The sequence below is a fragment of the Coffea arabica genome, chromosome 1c, assembly GCF_036785885.1.
Source record: "Coffea arabica cultivar ET-39 chromosome 1c, Coffea Arabica ET-39 HiFi, whole genome shotgun sequence".
In the NCBI taxonomy this organism is placed as follows: domain Eukaryota; kingdom Viridiplantae; phylum Streptophyta; class Magnoliopsida; order Gentianales; family Rubiaceae; genus Coffea; species Coffea arabica.
The window spans coordinates 54,483,409-54,504,963 of NC_092310.1; the positions used below are offsets into that span (position 1 = coordinate 54,483,409).

At 36.5% G+C, this 21,555-nt stretch overlaps 4 protein-coding genes and 1 non-coding gene across 5 annotated transcripts; 1 reads left to right on the top strand and 4 right to left on the bottom strand.

Moving 5' to 3' along the window:
• Nucleotides 1–4,860: 4,860 nt before the first annotated feature.
• LOC113729406 (uncharacterized) lies at nucleotides 4,861–7,020 on the bottom strand. The gene is made up of 2 exons (XM_027253708.2): nucleotides 6,545–7,020; nucleotides 4,861–5,642 (listed from the first exon to the last, which is right to left on the bottom strand). The coding sequence occupies exons 1-2, from the start codon at nucleotides 6,885–6,887 to the stop codon at nucleotides 5,113–5,115; spliced, it is 873 nt and encodes a 290-aa protein (XP_027109509.1). The 5' UTR covers nucleotides 6,888–7,020; the 3' UTR covers nucleotides 4,861–5,112.
• Nucleotides 7,021–10,443: 3,423 nt separating this feature from the next.
• TRNAV-CAC (transfer RNA valine (anticodon CAC)) lies at nucleotides 10,444–10,517 on the bottom strand. The gene has a single exon. It is a non-coding gene; the product is annotated as a tRNA-Val (tRNA).
• A 133-nt stretch (nucleotides 10,518–10,650) lies between these two features.
• On the top strand, nucleotides 10,651–15,135 carry LOC113729422 (uncharacterized). The gene is made up of 15 exons (XM_027253724.2): nucleotides 10,651–10,911; nucleotides 11,049–11,142; nucleotides 11,295–11,341; nucleotides 11,549–11,638; nucleotides 11,804–11,857; nucleotides 11,974–12,051; nucleotides 12,157–12,225; nucleotides 12,302–12,457; nucleotides 12,655–12,781; nucleotides 13,161–13,201; nucleotides 13,480–13,569; nucleotides 13,680–13,784; nucleotides 13,920–14,093; nucleotides 14,504–14,613; nucleotides 14,711–15,135. Exons 1-15 carry the CDS (start codon nucleotides 10,876–10,878, stop codon nucleotides 14,808–14,810), a joined length of 1,371 nt encoding a protein of 456 aa, XP_027109525.1. The 5' UTR covers nucleotides 10,651–10,875; the 3' UTR covers nucleotides 14,811–15,135.
• Nucleotides 15,136–15,226: 91 nt separating this feature from the next.
• Nucleotides 15,227–17,583, bottom strand: LOC113729416 (pentatricopeptide repeat-containing protein CRR2, chloroplastic-like). The gene has a single exon (XM_027253716.2). It carries the CDS (start codon nucleotides 17,400–17,402, stop codon nucleotides 15,432–15,434), a length of 1,971 nt encoding a protein of 656 aa, XP_027109517.2. The 5' UTR covers nucleotides 17,403–17,583; the 3' UTR covers nucleotides 15,227–15,431.
• An 875-nt stretch (nucleotides 17,584–18,458) lies between these two features.
• Nucleotides 18,459–21,256, bottom strand: LOC113729432 (DNA-directed RNA polymerase II subunit RPB7). The gene is made up of 6 exons (XM_027253734.2): nucleotides 20,989–21,256; nucleotides 20,728–20,893; nucleotides 20,561–20,611; nucleotides 19,587–19,652; nucleotides 19,405–19,473; nucleotides 18,459–18,720 (listed from the first exon to the last, which is right to left on the bottom strand). The coding sequence occupies exons 1-6, from the start codon at nucleotides 21,225–21,227 to the stop codon at nucleotides 18,655–18,657; spliced, it is 657 nt and encodes a 218-aa protein (XP_027109535.1). The 5' UTR covers nucleotides 21,228–21,256; the 3' UTR covers nucleotides 18,459–18,654.
• Nucleotides 21,257–21,555: the final 299 nt, after the last annotated feature.

A 21,555-nucleotide genomic window follows, 5' to 3' on the forward strand; every position in this document is an offset into this window, starting at 1 on the left:
CGTAACTAACTTTCGAGCACATGTATCATTTTCAAACCTATAATTTTTTGAAATACATGTTGATAAAAGTATGAAACAATATTAAAAGTTTGATGTAGTGTTACTGATGGAACTTACCAACCGCGCAAGTATCGAGCAAAATCTAAATTGTGATTAATATACAATTTGCTAGTTTCAATTGTACAAAGTGATAGTCCTGCATAGTATGGTTATATTCGTTAAAAAACTATTCAAATTATATAGAGTATAAGTAAAAGCATTTGATTTACCTCTGAAATTTCGTACGCAAATACCACATGCTAGTAAAATATTATTTTTTGTAACTGACTGATATTATAGGATTTGTAGTATATTCAATAACTTGATACTCAAATCACCGATGAGGCAAAGTTTGCCTAAATAAGCTTTATAGTGTCCTAACTCCTTGCAAAAAAAAAAAAATGCTAAATAGTCCTAATTGGCATTGCAAGTTACGGCAACGTGCCAGTGGCATCTAGACCTAATTTTTTTTTTGGGGTCAAAATCTAGTCCTAATTGGTTCTGTTGTTTCTTGATCATGTTGTATGCTTCCGAATTAAAATTGTATTAAAATAGCATGTAAATGAGCATTTGTCTTTAATTAAGGAGTAAAAAGGATTTAAAGTATAAATAACAAATTATAAACGGTTTGTGAAGTAGATTATGGGAAAGTTTTAAATTTTAAATTTGACTGGTGATAAGGTTAGTTATAACCCACTACTTTTTATGTATTAAAATAAATACAAAAATCTATAACCCACTACTTGTTCGGTTCTTGGGATTTTTTTTAGGGTTAAATATAGTAACCCCCTTAACTTTATATTTAACTGCACTTTATCCCATCAACTTTACATTTAGTTGCACATTTGTGACTTTTTTGAAATGTGATTGTAATTTGCAAAGCTCATTTGTAGGGGTCGTTATAGGGTTAGTGTGGTGACAAATATTTCTTAATTATAAAAATATAACATTGTATTAAAATAGCATACAAATGAGCATTTGTCTTTAATTAAGGAGTAAAAAAGATTTAAAGTATAAATAACAAACTATAAACGGTTTATGAAGTAGATAGTGGGAATGTTTTAAATTTTAAATTTGATTGGTGATAGGGTTAGTAATAACCCACTACTTTTTATGTATTAAAATAAATACAAAAATTTAGCAAAAAGAATGAGAAATTTGGAAGCCATTGAGAGGGTTTCTGCTAAAAATCCCTTCTGCAATACATATAGATTTTAGGGAGTAATATGTGTTTGCACTAGCACCTTTAAATGCCACAAGTGTGAAAAAAAAAACAAAGAAAGAAAGAAAGAAACTTGAATTTAAATTGGAATTAAACGACACACATTCAAGGATGTATGCATGGTTATTGTATATAAAATTAAAATTGAAATTTGAAAACTAAAATTTGAAATTTCATACGTAAATTTTGAGTCTATTAAATTGAAAAAAATTTTAAAAAATAGTTTTTCCTTAACACTAAAAACTAATTATTAAATGCCGCATTCTTTCATCTTCTTCACATTTTTTTTCTCTCTTGTCAAGTTTGCATCTCTATTTTTTATTTTCCTGATTTCCTCCAAACTTCAACCTTTTTTTTTTAAATTATAATCTCTAAATCCCAAACACGTGAATTAAAATTTAAATTTACAATGTCTAATTCCTATAGATATGAATATTGTATAATTTCATAATATTGTGGTATTTTTGGGTTGGATTTGAGATTTTTTTTTGGTAAATACAATTGAAATTGAGATGAAATTTATTTGTTTCAACTTATAATTTAGAAAATTTATTTGTGAAAATTCAAGTTCTTTGAAAATATTAAACTTTTCATCATATAGAGTTTTAATTATTCCATTGCATGTCTTATTTTGTGCACATATATTTATATAAATTATTTTTAAAAAAATTCATTGAACCAAGTTGAACCAAAATGACCGATTGAATCTCAACCCGAACACTTCACCGGTTCAATTAACAGTCTGAGTTTTAAAATATTAATTATCACTTGTGGGTCTGTCTAAAAAATGCCCATCAAGCACTCGTTAAAATGTATTTTAGGTGTCGTATTTTTTAAAATACAATATTATTTATGAAAAGTAAATAAATACAAATGAAATAGGTAAGATTAAATAGAAAAAATATATAAATGGAAAAAAATATAATAATTATTAGTATGTGTATGTACATTGTAGGCTAGGTGAATTTCACATATATTAACGTGTGTCCAATAGGCACCCGTTAAAAAAATCCATCACTTATTGTTTGGAGTAAGTTTTATTTAGAAAATTAAGTTCACTTAATCAATTAAAATATTTTATATTTTGTTGTCAGGTGTGTCTAAATATGTTAAAATATAAGTCTATTAAATATAAATGATGAATTGAATTATCAATAAGGGATTTAGGTCTTGTTTGGTAATTCAATTCAATACTTAAACTTAATGAATTCAGATTTTAATATGTTTAGAAGCGTTTGATAATAAAAAATTGAACATTTAAATTAATTAAGTAGTACTGAATTTTTTAAGCAAAACTTACTCACAAGAATAAGTGATAAGATATTCACTTATCATTGAATATGATATTTATTTAAATGCATTTGATTTAATATTTAACAATTCGTTAACTTAATGAATTCAGATTTCGGATTTCAGATTTTAATTTTATCAAACGCATCCTTACTCTTATCTTAAACTTATTAAAATCTAAATCTAGAACAAGATATACTCCCTCCGTCCCGTTTACTTAGTCTTGATTTTTTTTTCACACAGATTAAGAAAGTGTAATTAATTTGGTTGGAAACATAAATTTAGATTAATAATTTCCTAAAATACCCTTATGCTAATAACGAAGAGTGCATTAGAAAAGCTCAATGTATTCAATGTAATGGGTTAGTATTTAATAACAATGTATTAATAACAAGATATTTAATAAGGGTATTGTAGACAATTTGAAAGATCATTACATTTCTTAATGGGAAAGTGGACTACAATTTGGGACAGACCAAAAAGGAAAACAAGACTATCAAAGTGGGACGGAGGGAGTAGTAATTATGAGACTTGTTTACTTACCAATTCTGTTATGCAACCTGTTGAAGTTGCTTGTGATATTATTGATTGGTGGTGGTATGGTGAATCCAATGATGAAACCGTAGAAGATTAATGGGTTTGGCTCATCTCAAGTGAATTTTCTCTATATTTCTCACAATATACTTACTTATGGATGTATAACATGTGTCTTCATTTACCTAGGAAGGGACGATGATCATTTTAAATTTGATTAATTCTAACCCTTGTTAATAAATGGTCACGTATTCAAATATGCACTACTAAAAATGAAAAGAGAATTCATTGGAGATGAGCCAAGTGCCCAAGTGTGAAAGTTAAATTAGGCAACATATAGTTTGCAAGGTTGTTGAAGTCTTTTCATTAATATTCAGCGCATCAAATTAATTGTAATTAGCAATGTACTAAAATTGCATGGATGAAGTTCGTATAGTGATACAATTCATAGTTTGGGATGCAAATTACCGGATGGTAGAATTTCTTAGAGAAAATCTTATACGCCCAATGGACAAAAAATAACTTCCTTACACACGATACTGAAGTTATTTTTCCTTCTAAAGTCACAGCCTCTTCCAGAAGACAATCAGCAATCAACCATCAGCCATAAAATGTTTTAAATTTCTATAACCATCAGCCACAAAGACGATTAGCAATCAACCTCAATTTCGTCGGTGACATCTCCAACTCCGGCAAAGATATCAATTCATTTCATCTTGGAACTCAATACATACAAATCGAAAGATGCATTCTTACAGGGATATGAATTACACACTAATTTAAGATTAATTGGTTGATAATGCTGTAATTACTTAATTGTTTCATGACAAGAGCCCTAACTATATCATTGGTTCTACTGGGATGCACATCTTTGAAGGACCAGGAAGTTCTGAGTTGAATCTATGAGGGAATTTATTGGGACCTAACAAAATTGATTTTCTAATTGTAAATATGCTAAACCTAGGAGAGTAAAAGAGATTGAGATTAGTCATCTAATTATAAATATGCCAGATCTACGAGGGTACCATAATTACTTAATTGCTTCATGACAGGAGCACCGCATGCCGCATTGACCTCGCCCATCACTGTAAACACTAGAAGGAATTTATTGAGGCTTAATGAGAGGATCAAAAAATTTATTTTGTAAAATATGAGGGACGAAAATTTCATTTTGTGAAATATAAGGGACTATAGATTACATTATGTAAAATTTGATTTGATAATTTTACTAATGAATGGGTTTGACTGGATCACAATTGGAATTGACTGGACGCATATACCTAATTATCCATTTTGACTTGCTTAAAATCATACTTACTTTTTTTTTTCCTAGATGCTGTTGGCAAGAAATATTAATATTTTATTGCTATTGAATTGGTAAGATTTTTTAATTTATTCATTTAACACCAGATTCATGCAGAAATTTGTGTAGTGATATTTGAATCAACTACTATAATATAATCTTGTCCAACAGCACTAATAGATGTTAGATGGAAAGTTGAAATTGACAAACAAGTAGTTTCTACAGCTCGGGTGTGAAGTTATTTTGCAGAATTTTGTAGTGCAATGCTCTATTGCATGACAAGCTACAGCCCGTATGCAGGAACTGAAGCAATATAGAACACTATAGACCCGGCCCAGTCCAATCAATCTACAAAATATTCAGTTTTGAGATCATTTTACAGAATGTAGCTGTGAAATGCTGTATGATAGGATAAGCCACAGGCACAAGCTATAGCAACATATGAACGACTACCAAAATAAAATCACAATACTTCCAGACCAAAATGCTTTCATATTATATACCAAATCCCAAATGACCCCTAATCACTAGGAATAGAGCGAGGGAATAGACTAATGGCTCAATTTCCACCATGCAAAAGAAAACTCTCAGTTGATTCCCGACAAACCAAACAAAACCAACATCAATTAACCATGTTCAGTACAACATCTCTAGTAGGCAACAAGTTACAAAACTTCTATAATAATGCCAATGGAACTGATGAACATCTCCAGAGAAGGAAGATCTAATTTGACCTAGGTGCAGCCCATTCAACTCTCAGGATTAAATTATCATAACCATAGCCATTAAGTTTGTTGATGGCTCTCTCAGCATCTTCCCTATTCACGAAATTAACAAAACCAAAACCTCTGCTTATGCCCGTCTTCTGATCAACAGCAACGTAAACTCGGCTTACAGGACCAAAAGGGCGGAATAGTTCAAGCAAGTCAGGCTCCCTTGTATCCTCCGAAAGGTTAGTCACCCTGACAGAGTTTTCTTCATTTCTGCGTCTCATTTCAGTTCCAGATCTCTCTGCACCTGCCCTCATGCTAGGTGGCACATATGCTCCTTTTGTAGAATTAGCTGCTGCAGTGGTGGCCTCAGAAGCTGGCTTATCCACAAAACCCTCACTTGGGGGAGCAAGGTCCTTGTAAGGACACTTTGAAGTCCAGTGATCACCCTTCTTTCCACAGGTCCTGCAGACCATGAGAACAGCTCCTGGTTTACCAATCTGACCTGAGTCTCCAACAACCTTTACTTCCTCCTGTTTAGTGCCTAATTAAAAGTTGACAAGGAAAAAAAAGAATCAGCAACATTGTCAGCACTTGAATACAGAACATACCTCCAGGTCAAAAGAAAAGTGAAAAGTAGCGAAGAACGCAGAAAGCATGCAAGAATTTTAAGCATTGCAATGAACAGAAGGCAAAATCCTAAAAGCAAGAACATGATATATGCCCAACAAATCAAAGTTTAATATCAGTTACTGAAGTAGACAGTTGAATTAAAAAAAATGCAACCAAAGTTTACAACTAGTTACTTTCATCAAGTCAACGACCTCCAATCATCCCACATTCCCTCCTCCTACAAAGTTCTTTTCACACTTCTCACCAATTTTACCAAAACTCAATCCGCTGTCCACAACTAATTTCACAAGTGAAATTATAATCAGTACCAGAACTGATCACTGAAACTCAGAACAATCACGAACCTTCTGCTCTATGGGGTTATTCACCATACAGGACAGCTCTCTGGTCCACGGATCCAGCACAAACTAAGAAGATTATTGTAGATAGTAGCACTAATAACGCTCAATTAGCACAACACACAGGATTGAATTTTATTTCCAGTTTGTAAAGTTCAACGACTACATATCCCACCTATCAATAATGCTCAGCAAAAACCCAAAAATAGGCAACATTAAATCCATCCAATAATGCAACCCTGCCCTCAACAGATAAATTCATCTGATTTGTCCACAATAACCTAATCAATAGGACTTGCCCATCGCATAGCCAACACCAAAACTGACAAGCCAAATTCAGTCATTACATAAAAGGTCCCCAACAAAATCGACTTCATAAAATATAATAAAGAGTATATTTAATAAATAACAAGAAAAAAACAGATAGATAGTTGAAACAAAAGAACCGCAGGGGGAAAAATGGGAAGATACACACCAGGGGCTCTAGGGCGTTCAAGGATAATTTCTTCAGTGGAGACCATGGTAAGGTGGCTACCGACATCTTCATGAACAGCATCGCCGAACTTGGGCCAGGAGTGGCGCTCGACGGCCCGCTTGCTGAGGCGTGCGTTAGCCAGTTTGCGGATGCGAGTGGTGGTGGTGATCTTGATTTTGTTGCCTTCGTCGTTGAACTTGTACTCGATAAGCTTCTTAATCCCGTTGTCATCGGGGCCAATGACCTGCTTTGGGGGCAAAAGGAAGTCAAGGTCCTCTCCGTCGTCCTCATCCAGCTCTCCCCATCGGAGCTTGCTTGGTTGGTTTGCTGTCTCTACCGCCATGGCTGCAGTAAAACGATTCGATGCGATACGATTTCTGAGGCCTGAGATTTTTAATCTAGGGTTAGGGCGTTTTCCGACTAGGTGGTGCTAGGGCTTATCTTCCGAATTTGCTTCTCGCGTATTTTTGTGTGCTTCTATGGGTGAGCCTGGCGCTATTTATATACTCTTACTTTGACCCTTTGTGGTAAATTCACAATTTTAACGTGAGTTTGTATGATTCCCGGCAGTTACTCTGATTTATGCAAGGGTTGTTACCATTCGGGTCGGGTTTGTTTGAATTGAGATGATTTTAAATACTAAAATAATTTATTTTATAATTTTTTATTTTTTTAATTATTTTTTTATTTCATATACATCATATTATAAAAAATTATTATATTAATTATTTCAAATAAATTATTCAAATAAATTTTTATCCAAACAAACCCACTCTACAATTTTGAATTTTCTGAACAGCTTTATAGACTTAAAAAATTATTTACTATTTCCTTTCAACAGTTGTAGGAATCAGGATCTCATCTTTATTCTGATTTTTGTTGATTTTATGATTTAGTTTCCTTTTACTTAAAATCAGTTGCTTGGAAACCAAGGAATCCCCGTCACTCTTTGATTGGGGTTGTGTGGCACTTGTTACTTGCTCGTTTTCTTGGAAACCAAGAATCGTGATAAGCAATTTTTTTTTAAAACAAAAAATGGAGGATGGATCCACAATTAATAACTTACTACTTGCCCCTTTCTTGGTTATTTTGCATCGTTTATTTGATTTAGGATCTTATATTTATTTTGATTTTTATTGATTCGATGATTTAATTTTCTTTTACATCGGTTGCTTGGGAACCACGAATTTCAACAGTCTTGATTAGGGTTGTGTAGTGGAGTATCATTTTAAGCTTTTTTCTGTTGTGATAAAAAAAATGGAAGGTGGACCCACAATTAATACCTAACCACTTGTCTCTTGAATTGTAACACTTTTCATGGAAAAATCTCTTCTACAGAAAAAAATATGTATATATATATATAAAACACCAAACACAATAACCTTAAATGTATTTGGATAGAAGATTGTTTGAACTAATTAGTGGAATACTTTTTCGATTCAATATCATATATTTGAGATTAAAAAAAAAATTATTGGAAAGATAAAAAATTAATTAAAAATTATAATTACGATACAAGCAAAATAATATTTGAAAAAATTGTTGCTATCCAAGCACACCTAGTATTAACCACATTTGCATTTATCAAATTACTCAGACCTTGGAGGGCTAGTTATCAAATTACTTGGACCTTGCTGCAAATATCTGATACAAAGTTGATTATCCTTGGAGGGCTTTAGTTGCATATTCTAATACAACTGATTTAATTTCATGCTTCGAGAAGCTGACTATATATTTTGTATATCGCCAATGTAATCAATCTGCTGACTTTATGACTAGTTATCTCAATAGGGTGAATAAAGTTATTTTTTGAGTCAAATTTCTCCCTTGATCTTCTTAGAATTGTAGATGAAGATGAGAGAGAAAAGTTGACGGTTAAAATATAAATTCTTATTTTGTTATATAAAACTCGCCAATTTAAAAAAAAAAAAATTTTACTCGTACCTCTTATATGTGCAGGGCATCGCTAGGCCTACATCCATTCTGAGATTGGGCTCAAAACTTATGCCTGACGAAGAACAACTCGAATCGAAGTGAAGGCTAGAAGCGAGGCCGAATTGTAAGCGGGTAAAAGTAAGCCCAAGATGTACGCCTTGTTTCATTTTTTTTTTTTTTTTTTTACCAAAAGGGGTTAGAAATCCAGGAGACGGTCAATTAAGGGATTGGTTGGATGATTCCCACTTATACTGTGAAAAAAAGGGTCGCTATTAATGCAATTCAAAATGAATTAATAACCAAATTATACAATCACCGAGACAATGAAGCTTAATAAAAAAAAAAAGAGGAGTACTCTGTACATAACAAAAATGGTGCAATCATGGAACAAATTTTCTTTCTCCTCGCTCAAGGACAGAAACAGAGCATATAAAAGATCAGAAAATTTTGAATATTGAATTCAAACGAAACAAAAGCCCCCATCAAACGGCAACATCATGCAAGGAATCTGGCAAAGGTCAAGCGCACGGACCACCGGAACATTGCTAGCAGTCCAATATAAGTACAGTATATAGCAATCAACAATTAATCACACCAAAAATACCATATCGGATATGTAATGGTCCCCTACTACTCAAAGCTGGCGAAAATGGAACAATACGACAGATAAGGATGATGACGAGAAGGAATGTATTGTTGATCAAGCTTTTGGTATGCATGGGATGTAGTCAGCCACCACCGCCGCCATCCCCACCACCGCCATGTGAGCTGCCACCACACCCACCACCGCCAAATTCAGAGGCATGAGAGGCGGCAACAACCATCACGGCGGTGCCAATATCAGTGCTGCTTGCGGTATTTCCGGCATTATGGGAGCTGTCAGCATGATGACTACCCTGATCAGCACCCACATTCACATTGACATCTTCTCCTTTCTTCCTTCCTTTCCCATGTGATTTAGAATGTGAAGGTTTTTGCCTTGGAGATACCTCCGGCCGATCCTGATCATTCTTTGGTTTTGTTGTGCTGCAGCATGGGATGCAAGATAAAGGGTTGCAGCAGCATATCTTCATAATTAATGTTTTCCGAAAACCTCCAAAAAACAAAAAAAAATTAATACTGTAATAAAAAAAAAATCACAGAACCCCCTTTCCTTTGGAGCCCTTCTTCTGATCTGATCTGAAAGGCTCTATAACCTAAATAAATGATCTAAGAAGAGGGGGGGGGGGGGGGGGGGGGAACAGTAACAAAATGCTTTCTTAGTTGTCATGCAATCATTAAGAGGAGGGGAATTTGGTACAACACTAGTGTCTTTGAATTATTCTCCCTCCTTTTACAGCTAATACATGTCTTTTTGAGCTCAATCTCTGGTTTCAAATGCTAATCCACTTTTCATGAGGGACTCACTCTCACAGTCACTGCACTAATGCATTGACTAAGCTTTTTATACACGAATGCTTTTAGTAGTAAAGTGAAAGAGGTTCCCTTCCCATGGTAAAGTGGATATATAGCTGAATGATTGGATGTATTTGCGGATAGATACAAGTGACTATTCTATAACTGGCATGGATCAAGGAGATTCTGTTGTGTTGTACTTGTACCCAGAAAAGGGAAGGGGGGAAAAATGCACAAAAAGAAGAATGATGCATGAAATAGAGAGATTGTTCCATCCACCTGCTCAGCAAGTTCAATAACCTTGTAAATTTGATTACCAAACACATACCGATTAATTTGCAATAATAACAATTGATCTAGAAGGCATCGTATATAAATGACTATTAGTATAAGATTAAGACAGTTGATCTGAACATCTCATAGACAAACATTGATGAACAGGTTGCATTGTCTTATGGGACTCAATTGTTCAAATTATAGCTCCAACATTGGCCATTTAGCCCGTCGTTCCTAATTCATCAAAAGTAGATAGTACAAAACTAGAAGCAACAGAGCAGGCAACAAGAAAATGTCTGAGCCCGGGTTCGAACCGGGGACCTCTAGTGTGTGAGACTAGCGTGATAACCGACTACACCACCCAGACGTTGTTGGCATTTTTTAGCCTTTTTTATATTTATCAGAAAACAAATGTCTTTTTGTTTTCCCACGCGAACCTGGGCCTGTTGTTGGGTCAATAACATACTAATGACTCACGGATGGTTTCATTGGAGAGATTCACAACCAGAGAGCCCAAAAGCCATCCACTATCGTCATGACGTCATCTTCTCCGACCGGAATTAAATGTAACGGACGTTAACTTCGCCGTCGAAACTTTTAAAAATTTCAGGCAGCTCTGAAATCGAAGCTTCTGCACCAAGCGGATAATTGGTTCATCAAATCAATTCCTGTAGATTGCAAGTTCTTCTTCGACCAAGGCGGCAGCATTTTGGAGTCCAAAAATCATGGATGCTCGTCACGCATCTCTAGGTCGACGAACGGTACGGATCTCTGCTTCTGATCAATCAGGCTTGCCTCAACCCAAAAAAAAAAAAAATTCATACACACACACACACACGCACACACTCATGTGATTTTATTTCGTAGACATTTATGTGTTTAGGCTTCCATTTTTCAGTTGGAAGAAATTCGTCAGAAAAGAGCGGCAGAGCGATTGAGCAAAGCCGCGTCCGGACCTGATCTCACCCAAGTCTCCAGTTCATCCCCTAATGGTATCTAATTTCGAAGTATTCTTTTCTTTTCTTTACCTTTCCTTCCGTTTTCTTCATAATTTTCTGTTCTTTTTTGTCTTGCAATCGAGGTTATCTTATCTTTTTTTTTTAAATTCTTATTTTCTCCATTTTCGCTTCTTAATTTTGCGAAGATGCTGTTGGGTTGAAGAAATCGGAGAGCGGAACCAGATTGTCAGAGGTATCTGTACTTACCAATGTTCGATTTTTATGTTTTTTGGGACTTGAATTAATTAAATTGAGATGTCATTATTTCATTTTTATGAAGGATCACGGTTTTTATTAGGGAAAAGAGGTTTAAATACCCTAGGCATGAATTTGAGCTAGATTTGCTTTCTCTTTTTTGATATTACTTTGTTGTCGAATTTCCCAATCATACTACCTGCAGACTGATATTGGTGGCTTAGTATCTCAATTAAAAGAAATGCAAAAGAGGAACATGGAGCTGGAAGAAGTAAATAGGACTTTGTACTCCAAGGTATTACTTTACGACATGATTAAATACCTTTCTCTACTTCAGCCTTTACATATTTATGTAGCAGCATCTATTTTGCGGGATAATTCTCCTTGCTTTTCCACAACTCTTTTAAAATAAAATCGATATGGAAATGATCTTACTGACATTTGTTTCAAATTGTTTAAGCTTCAAACTAAAGAGGTTGAGAGTGAGACACTACAAAAGCGGCTTAATGAGCTGGTATAATTTCTATTTTTTATGCACACGATGAATACTCAGTCGATTGTGATATTTCCTTGCGATTGTTTTTTCAATATATTGTGGCTGATTCAAATCTATTTGAACTGGAATTGCAGGAGCGGAATACTGTACCTTCACTTAGAAAAGCTCTCAAAGATGTTGCTATTGAAAAAGATGCAGCAGTTGTTGCACGGGTACATTTCATTAACTTCTACTGTTTGTTTGTGTTTGTGTTTTCTTATAAACTTTGCATATCTTTGTACCGTTTCTCACCTCATGAACTCTATACGTTAGTATAGGAGGACCTGTCAGCCCAGCTTAGAATGGTGAAAAAACGTTTAAAGGAAGCAGAAGAAGAACAGTACAGAGTATGGTAGTTACTTTCAGAACTAAATAGTAAAATTTTGCTGTATCTTCCTATGCTGATCATTTGTCTTCTGCTAGGCTGAGGAGGATGCAGCTGCACTCAGAGCAGAATTAAATTCATTACAACAGCAAGCTCTGAGCGATCTACCCAGTGGAATCCAAACATCAGGATATGCACCTGACCACATAAAAGTCATGGAAACTGAACTTTCTAATATAAAATCTCAACTTGAGGTTAGATTGCTATTGCAGCTTATGTTACCCGGACTTGGTATGGGAGTCCTGCCGACACGGCTAGCCTAGTGTAATATGAAGAGTCGAGGGTATGGCAGGGCAAAGTGAAGAGTCCAAGTAACATAAATTGCAGCTTCTTGTTTTCTGTGAGCTCATTTCCTCTCAGTTTGATAATCATTGCTTATAAACATTTACAGCAAGAGTCACAGTTAAGGCAGCAAGAGCGACAACAGTTAGCTGACGAGCAGGCCCGAGCATCTGTCCTTATTTTACAGAAGCAGGAATTGGAAGAGAAACTTGCTGCAATGTCCAAAAGGGTAACAGGTAATGTTTGTCAGTCATCTTAGCAGACTAAATTTAAACTTTAACTGGCAGTTGCATATATTACCTACAAGTACTGTAACATGTTTTGACATCTCACTATGTGTGGTTGTAGTAAGAAACATTTGATTTATAAGCTTGGTTTGTTTAAGTTGACTTTAATAGTTATCCTGCTCAGCTGCTATTTTGTGACACGCTTTTTCATTGTTAAACATGCTTTACTATACCAATGTTGTTCTTTTTGTAGTGTTATTTTCATTGCAGCATTGTATTGTTTGAAGGATAAAGCCTTAGTGCTATTGTCAGAGTCTTTCTAGAATCTTCATTTTCTTTTTACATATGTTGTTTAGATAAAACTTTTTTCTCTGTACTCTCCATGTAGATGAAGCAGCAGAAAAGCCAAACAACAAAGGGCTGTCAGCGGTAAGTGTTTCCATTGCATGGTTTGCAGTTAGATTTTCTTAGTTGTGCTACGCAGCACTATACCCGTATTCTTGGGTAGTATTTCTTATAGTAACAAGAGTTATTGGTACATGTGCCCATGTTCTTCTGACTGATTCCCACCGTAGCCCCTATCCTTCTTTTGGTTTTCTTTTTGTACTTTGTGATGCACCTTAATCATTGCCTTGAACGTCATGCATAAATTACATTAAAGGTTTCTATATCTTCCAAGTCAACAATCTCATGACATGTGTTTGCAGGAAGATAAAGAGAGACTGGAGAAGCAAATGCATGATATGGCAGTTGCCATTGAGAGGTTAGAAAATAGCAGGCAAAAGCTTTTGATGGAGGTACTGTCTTTTGTTCTATGACCTTGGAATTGCCATCCAGAATGCAGATGTTGTTTTATCATCTGCAGTTGCCAGAATAGGAATTAAATTTCTCTCTGATCCTGTTACAGATTGATTCCCAGTCTTCTGAGATAGAAAAGCTTTTTGAGGAGAACTCAAATCTATCATCTGCTTATCAAGAGGCAATGGGAGTTGCTGTGCATTGGGAGAACCAGGTACTTGCTATTGCTGTCCTTGTGGTCCTTTGCTCAGCTATTTGTTGGGAATATCATTGTTCTTTCTTTTGCTTTCCTTTTCCAAAATGCATGTGTCAAATGTATACCATAATTTGCCTGCCATGATTCATGCAGGTCAAAGATTGTCTAAAGCAAAATGATGAACTCCGTAGCATGTTACATAAGCTGAGAATGGAACAGGCCAGTAGACCAACTTTGAATGATAAAGTGGGCATTTCAGAATCCACCAAAGATGGCCAAGATGAGATGGCTTCATCTGCATTTTCTCCCGAAATCATCTCTCTGAAAGTTAGTTCTCCACATTTATAATCTTCACCCCTTTTATTACAGTTTTAAGTTTCTTTAATGCTTATACAGTCGGTGAACATGTGTATCTCTTGTCAATTGTATTATGCATTTAGTATCTTCATTTTTTTGTGTGTATAGCTGTGTTTTTTTTGGCATTTTTTTGTTTTTGTGGGTGTGTTTGCTTGTTGGGGGGGGGGGGGGGGGTCCATTCCTGTACGCATTTAAGGTATAAGGGTTTTGTTCCTATATGCATTTGAGGTCCAAAAAAATAAGTATTTTCCTACGCTTGCAATTTTGTGTCTGATATCTTACTTGTTTCGTCTCCTTGGGGTTTTTAGGCAAAAACGAATGGGAGACTGGTACAGATGCATTAAGCATAATGCTTACTCCTAGTTGTTTGATTTGTATAGGCTCAACTTGTAAATGAAAAAAGCAGAGCAGAGGGTCTATCTGCAGAGGTGCTGCAGCTCTCAGCACGACTCCAGCAAGCTACACAAGCTTACAATGCTCTTGCACGCCTGTATGTATCTTCTCTAATATGTGTAACTGCTAAAAGAGCGTCTTATTCTGCCTTCCTTTTCCATTTTTGTTACTTAACTATGTCTGTGCTGTTCCAGCTACAAACCAGTCCTGCGGAACATCGAGAATAGTCTCATAAAGATGAAGCAAGATGGCTCAGTTTCAGTGCAGTGCAGTGAACAGATCAGAGCTGTCTAGTTTTTCTTATACCAAACTGGAACGGAAGTGCTTATTTTGTTAGAAATGTCGTCGTTTTAGGAAAAGAATGTTTTGAGTTAGCTGTAGGACGGGGGTAATTGATAATTTTAGCCACACAAAATTCTTTGAATGAATACGTCGTTCTATACTCAACAGACGTTACGGCGAGGATATTAGCGGTCTGTGAATGTATTTTAGGTTTCTGGGTCCAGCAGTTGGAAGTTAGAAGGGTGTGAAGAAAGGTCAGTGGTTGGAAAAAAAAAAAGTTCTTAAAATTGTTGCACATGTACCTTTTTTTTTTAAATTAAATTTTGCATTGCATGCATGTTCGTTTATTACAGTACAAGGTTTGGCATCGTAGGCTCGCATAACGATTAGACCTCGCCGATCAGGCACGAATGCGCAAGAATCGAATGTACATGCAAATCCATAGGTATGTTTATACTTTGATATGGTAAATGGTTATGACATACAATGTGAAGTAGATTTATAACTGTACCTGTGGAAGACAAAACCAGCCGTACAAAAACAAAAGAAAAAAAAAAGGTTTTCTACGAGCTTTAGATGAGGTCTCTAGAGGATTCTATAATGAAAATCTAAGAGTTGACACCAAATTCCCAGTTACCAGTAATCCGCACATGAACAAACTCCATCTTTGAAATGGTGAAAGCGGTTCACGTCTCTAACTAATATTTCTCTACCTGCAAATTTAGAAATAAACTTCGTAAAAGAGTGGCAGTCTTCACATAACCTCAAGTTCTTGGTGATCCTTATGGTCTCCCCTTTGCTGTTATTAATCAGGCCAAAGGCAACAGCCAATTTTTCACTATGACCGAGGATGATTCGCTCTTTCTCATCTGCTTCAAGATCATAAAGCACAACTTTGGTTTTTGGCACATAACCCTTTTCCTTCATCTCTATGAACAGTTTTATTAGCAAGGCATGAATCTGCTCAATTTGTGGATTAAACTCGTCAACAGATGTGAGTGAGTAAACTTTTCTTCCTACTTCAATCCAACAACAACCAGAAACCTTTTGCAGTCCCCTAGCTTCTATAAGCTTCTTCACTCTTTTCACCTCACTCCACATCTCAGCTTCTGCATAGATATCAGCCAAAAGAACATAATTACCTGCATTTCTAGGTTCGAGCTCAAAAAGCCTCTTGCTTGCTCTCTCTGCAAGCTCAATGTTACAATGGATCCTACACGATCCAAGAAGAGAACCCCAGACCTTGGCTCCTGGTTCAATCCGCATGTCCTGTATTATCTTTGCTGCTTCATATAATTGATTGGCTCTACCAAGAAGATCAACCATACAAGCATAATGTTCCACAGTAGGAGTAATTCCATGTTCTTTTATCATGGATTCAAACAAAAATCTGCCCTCCTCAATGAGACCAGAATGACTACAAGCTCCCAATACACTAACAAATGAAATTGGACTCGGTGACACTCCACTTAATATCATCTCTTTAAAAACTTCAATAGCTTCTCTTCCGAACCCATGAATACCATAACTCGAGATCATCGAATTCCAAGCAACGACATCCTTCTTCTCCATCCGAGAAAACACGCGTTTTCCCCATTCAAGATTACCACATCTTGCATACATAGTCACCATGGCACTGATAACTGGTAAAATGGAATCAAGACCTTTTCTAAGTATATAGCCATGTATCAACTTCCCTTGACCCAATGCAGCAACCGCAGCACAAGCTTGAAGCACGCTGACCATCGTAACTGAATTAGGCAATGTATCGCAGTTGTCAAGCACCAATTGGTGAAAAAGTTCCAATGCATCAAATGGCTTGCCATTTTTTGCATAACACGCAATCATAGCACTCCAAGAAACCACATTTTTCACCGGCATCGAATTGAATACACTAGTTGCATCTGCCACACAACCAAATCTTGCATACATATCCACCATAGTAGTCATAATATGGATATGGCTCTCATACCCATGTCGTAGAATGTGAGCATGAATTTCCTTCCCTTTTTGTAGCAATGAACCCAATGTCTCAGCAGCAACGCAAGCTTTCAGCACATACGTATACGTGAACCTATCCGACGGAATTCCAATCCGATTCATACGGCTATAGAGACCCAATACTTCTTCACCACGACCCCATAATGTTAATGCTCGAAAAAGTGCATTCCATACATAAATAGTTTTCTTAAGAGTTTTATCAAACACTTGGCGGACACGTTCAATGCAATCCAACTCGTGATACATATTGATGAGCTTGGTGGCCAAAAAGGGATCCTGATCGAACCCATTATCGATCAGTTTCCGGTGAACAATAAGGGCGTCAGAGAGGGAATGTTGGTTGGCGCAAGAGAGGATGAGGAGCTCGTAGGTGTGTTGAGTCGGACAGGGCTCCTGGGAAAGGAGCTCAAGAGCTTGTTTGAGCTGGCCCTTTACACAGAGAGATTGAATTGATGGGTTGTGATTAATTGTGGAGGGGGTGGTTGAGGTGGCGGTGGGGGGGCGCAAGGCGACGGTGGCTTGGTGGTGTGAGCGTGATGCCGGCCGGAAGTTGAGTGGAAAGTAGTGTGGTTGAAGAGTGTGGGAAGTGTAAAGCGTCCACATTTAAATCAGAGATTTTAGTGCTGTTTTGTGATGGCATAGCAAAAGAGACAGCTAATTACTGGACGGAATCTTGATTTTGGAGCTTTGGACCGGTTTAATTAAGTGACGGGAATTAGCTTCAGTGAATTATCGGAGAAGGCCGCCGCTGTCCTCTCACTCCATCTAGTGGAGGTTGGTTTTTCTAATTTCTGATAAAACTTGTTGATAAAAGACTTTTATCAACCGGCCAGCAGACTCAATACCACATACACGCACACCAGCTTGGTCTATTTGCAGGCCTGGGCCTCTCCTAGAATCACCGGTGGGCCAGCTGTAAACATTGGAACCCCACAATGTGCGTTACTTTTCAAATTAAGCCGCTTTATCTGCTTTAGTGCGATTAAAAATAAGTTAATTTTAGTATACAAAATTAATCCATATAAAATATACATATCCGCAGTAGGGTTACCTCAAGAATTGCGTATAATCAAATCAAGTCAAGCCAAGTACAAAAATAGGGCTTATCCTAGGCCTCCTTAGGCCCACCCCCTTCCCCTTAGTATAGGATAGATTAGGTTTATCATCTCCCGTAAAAAAAAAAAAAAAATACAAAAATAGAACCACTGGGCCTTTGGCTCAGTGGCCACCACCTACTTGGTAGGGTGGGAGGTAAGGTTCGAACTCTTGCCTCCCACCAAACATACCACATTTCTATGGCTTGTTTTCAAAAAATTTAAGCGAGTGTGCTGTGCACCCGTCTGATCCGGTGATGGTTCAGTCCCTTCCGACTTATCCCTGAACCTCCTTAGGCCTGTCCCCTTTCCCTTAGTGTAGGATAGATTAGATTTATCGTCTCCAGCAAAAAAAAAAAAAAAAAAAAAGTACAAAAATAGATCTACCGTTCAGTCACGCTTGAGCTTTTTCCTTTTTTTCTTTATTTTTTTTCCAGCTTAAAGTCCAGATATTAATCAGCTCTTTGGGCTTTGAAAGAAAAAAAAAAAGTCCAGATATTAATCAGCTAGCCAAATAGCCAGGCGTTTTGCGCAGAAATGTATGCACTTCATGCAAAAAAGGCCGTTGTTGACAAATGTTGTTATAGCTCAAAATGCCACAGCAATAACTATTCTACAACGTTAAAGGAGGGGAGGCATTAATGCCTGAATGAACACAAGCATCAAATATTACTAGAAATCTGGTTTAGGATTAGATCCCGGTAACTCATATGCTCATTGAGCAACTGTACATTCTACAAATCAGGAAAGCAATTTCAGCATCAGGAAGTTGAGCCAGGATCGCTGATGACACCCAAGAAGTCATCCTTTATGGTGCCAATGCAGAACTGCAAACAAGAGCTTTATTTGTGAGGAAAAGATCATTGAAGAATGAAGAGAAAATCATGAATGCCAGCAGTCAAAATGCAGATATTGAAGGATTAACACGTTCATTTACACGTATGGAAATAAAAATAGCTTTCATTGCTATTGTTTGTAATAGTCCCATGGTTTGGCATCCTATTCTTCAGTTGTTTTATTCAGCTTTCTTCTCCTTTTTGGAATCATTAAGCAGATTATTAAGATAAATATTTTTTTTAACAACCATCAAAGAAAGTTCATGGTGGACTTCTATGACACCTTAACATAAACTCAAACGACTTGATAGTGATGTTTACACATCCAAAACAATGCCTGTTCAGATAGTTCATAAAACTATTAGAGTTTGGTGTCAGCCTAGGCCTTTCTATCAGTTTACTCAAAAATCTCCAGCTTACATCCCAATACAGGAACAAAACATACTCAGGACCAAAAAACATTTCATCCAAACCTCGTACCCCCTACTTGATACACAATTTCATAATTTCCAGTCAAAACCCACTTAGTAACTGTCATATTACACATTGACCACATACTTGGGGCAATCAATAGTAAGTAGAATAGAATTTGCAGAGAGAAAATTGCTTCAAATCCAAAAAGAAAACCAATGTTTACTAGCACCACATCACAAGATGGATAGAATAAGTACATACAATTTCTGTAGCATCAACACGAGTTCCAATTATCTTTAGCCGAACCTCGCTGTCTTTCTGAATCTTGACCTGTTAAGAACCAAAGAATTATGAACTCTAATGAAATATCTGCAAATTCAAATGGATAAAATAAATGCTGAAATACAGGATTTGACAAAATCAAAAGTATATATGCTCCATACAGATCCATCTGAAGTTGTATAATTAGGCACGTCACCAGACTGAAATTCCATATCATCTGGTATCAACTGTGAAGAGAGAGAGAGGGGTCATATACATAAAGGACAAATAAATCCTTGTCATACAACATCTACAAAGGTCAATTATACCAAATGCCAAAAACCAGAGGATTTAGAGATGAAAAATGGCATACCACACAAACAATAAAGTAGAAGCATCTGAATACTAGAATTTTATATCTGTGGGGGACTATATAGTTAATCACGTCATTTAGATAAGGATCTCAAAATTATTTCATCAAATTATCTTGATGGCATACTTAAAATAGTGATTCAGTATGCCGGTTAAGCATATACTATTTCCAACAGAAATGTCTGTTATTCTGCCAAACATGGGTAAACTTCACAGGTGGGGCATGAGTATCTTGAGCTCTGTAAGATCCCTCTGTTCCTCTAGTTGATGCTCATATCAATCTCATAAGGCAGTCCAATAAACAAAAAAGGAAACCAAGTTTAAGTAACATATATGATGCCAGAAACATCAGTCTTGAGGAAAGAAACTCAGCTTCAACTTCCTAGCTCCATGTACACATTCCCTTCTTAACCTCCTCAAGCTACTCAAAAGTGCAAAGGAAAATTGGAGTTAACCAAGGACGTCTAATAGTGACCAGGAATTGCAACTTAGGGCACCACTAGAGTTTGTAAAGCATGCTAAATATGAACATCAGGACAGGACAGGACAAGACAAGACGCCACAGTTACCTCTAATTATTCATTAGAGTTTACTCCATTGGCCAGACCACTCTTCTTTTCATTGCCCATTAATCCAAAATTTCCCAAGACATATAGTTACTAGTAATAAACATCAAACCCTCAAAAGCCCCAATTTTGGGATGGGATTTCAGCTATAAGACATCTTCCAACTCAAAAAAGTAACCGCAGAATTATATATATAAATATCGAACAATTATACTCACGTGATTTGAAACAAAAATTTGGACAGGCCCTGCTTCAGCGAAAAAACCCATCTGCATAATAAATAAATAAATAAATAGGAGATCAATACGGGAAAAAAGTTGATCAATTATAACCCGATTAATATAAAAAGAAAAGAAAAATGGAAGCAGAGAATTGGTTTTGTAACCTTGTTGACCATAGTAACAACAGCTTCGAGAATTTCCCCCTTGAAAGGTCGAAAAACGACGCACAGATACTTGACCGGAAAGGTGACAAAGCCGGTGCCGTCCCTAATCAAACCCTTGCCCACGCTCTCAATGCCCGTGATTGCCACCACAAACCCATGTCGCCCGCTACACCAAAAGTTTCAGGCTTTATTTTTTTTTCCCATTTTTCTGTTGTGCACAACTCAAATTTTCGATTAAAGAGAGAAATAAAAGTAACCAACCTGCAGGTGCCCTCGACGTCTTTCATGAGCTTCGAGACAAGCTTATCGCGCAGGTCCCGTCCGAAGTGGCGTGGGTGAAGCTGCATATTCCTCTCCAGTACTATGTGGAAGAACATCTTCTCTCTCGCTCTCAGATGATCACTATTCTCTATTGCTGGAACAAATTTCGACCCGCTGCAGAAACCCAGCTCCTTTACTTTCTCTCTCCTCTCTGACAGTAGTATTTCCCCTGTCCACATTATATGAACAACTGGGCTGCTTAACCGTTTAATCCATGTCAGAAATTGGGGCACAGCTAATGCTTCCCAATATGGGCCGATCTTGGAACTGATCAGGTCCAATATACTTCCCCAAGTCGAAGAGCAAATTACGTTTTTTTTGTTTTTTTTGAAAAAAAAAAAATTTCCCAACAACTTTATAATTTCACCTATAGCACGTCACCAAAAGTGTGCAATAACGAGTCTATTTTATTTAACATTTCTGAAGTCTGTGTGGCCACTGGCCATTTGGTCTAGTGGTCATCACCATCGAGTCATCACCAATTTTAAGTGGCTGGTCTTCTGTCCT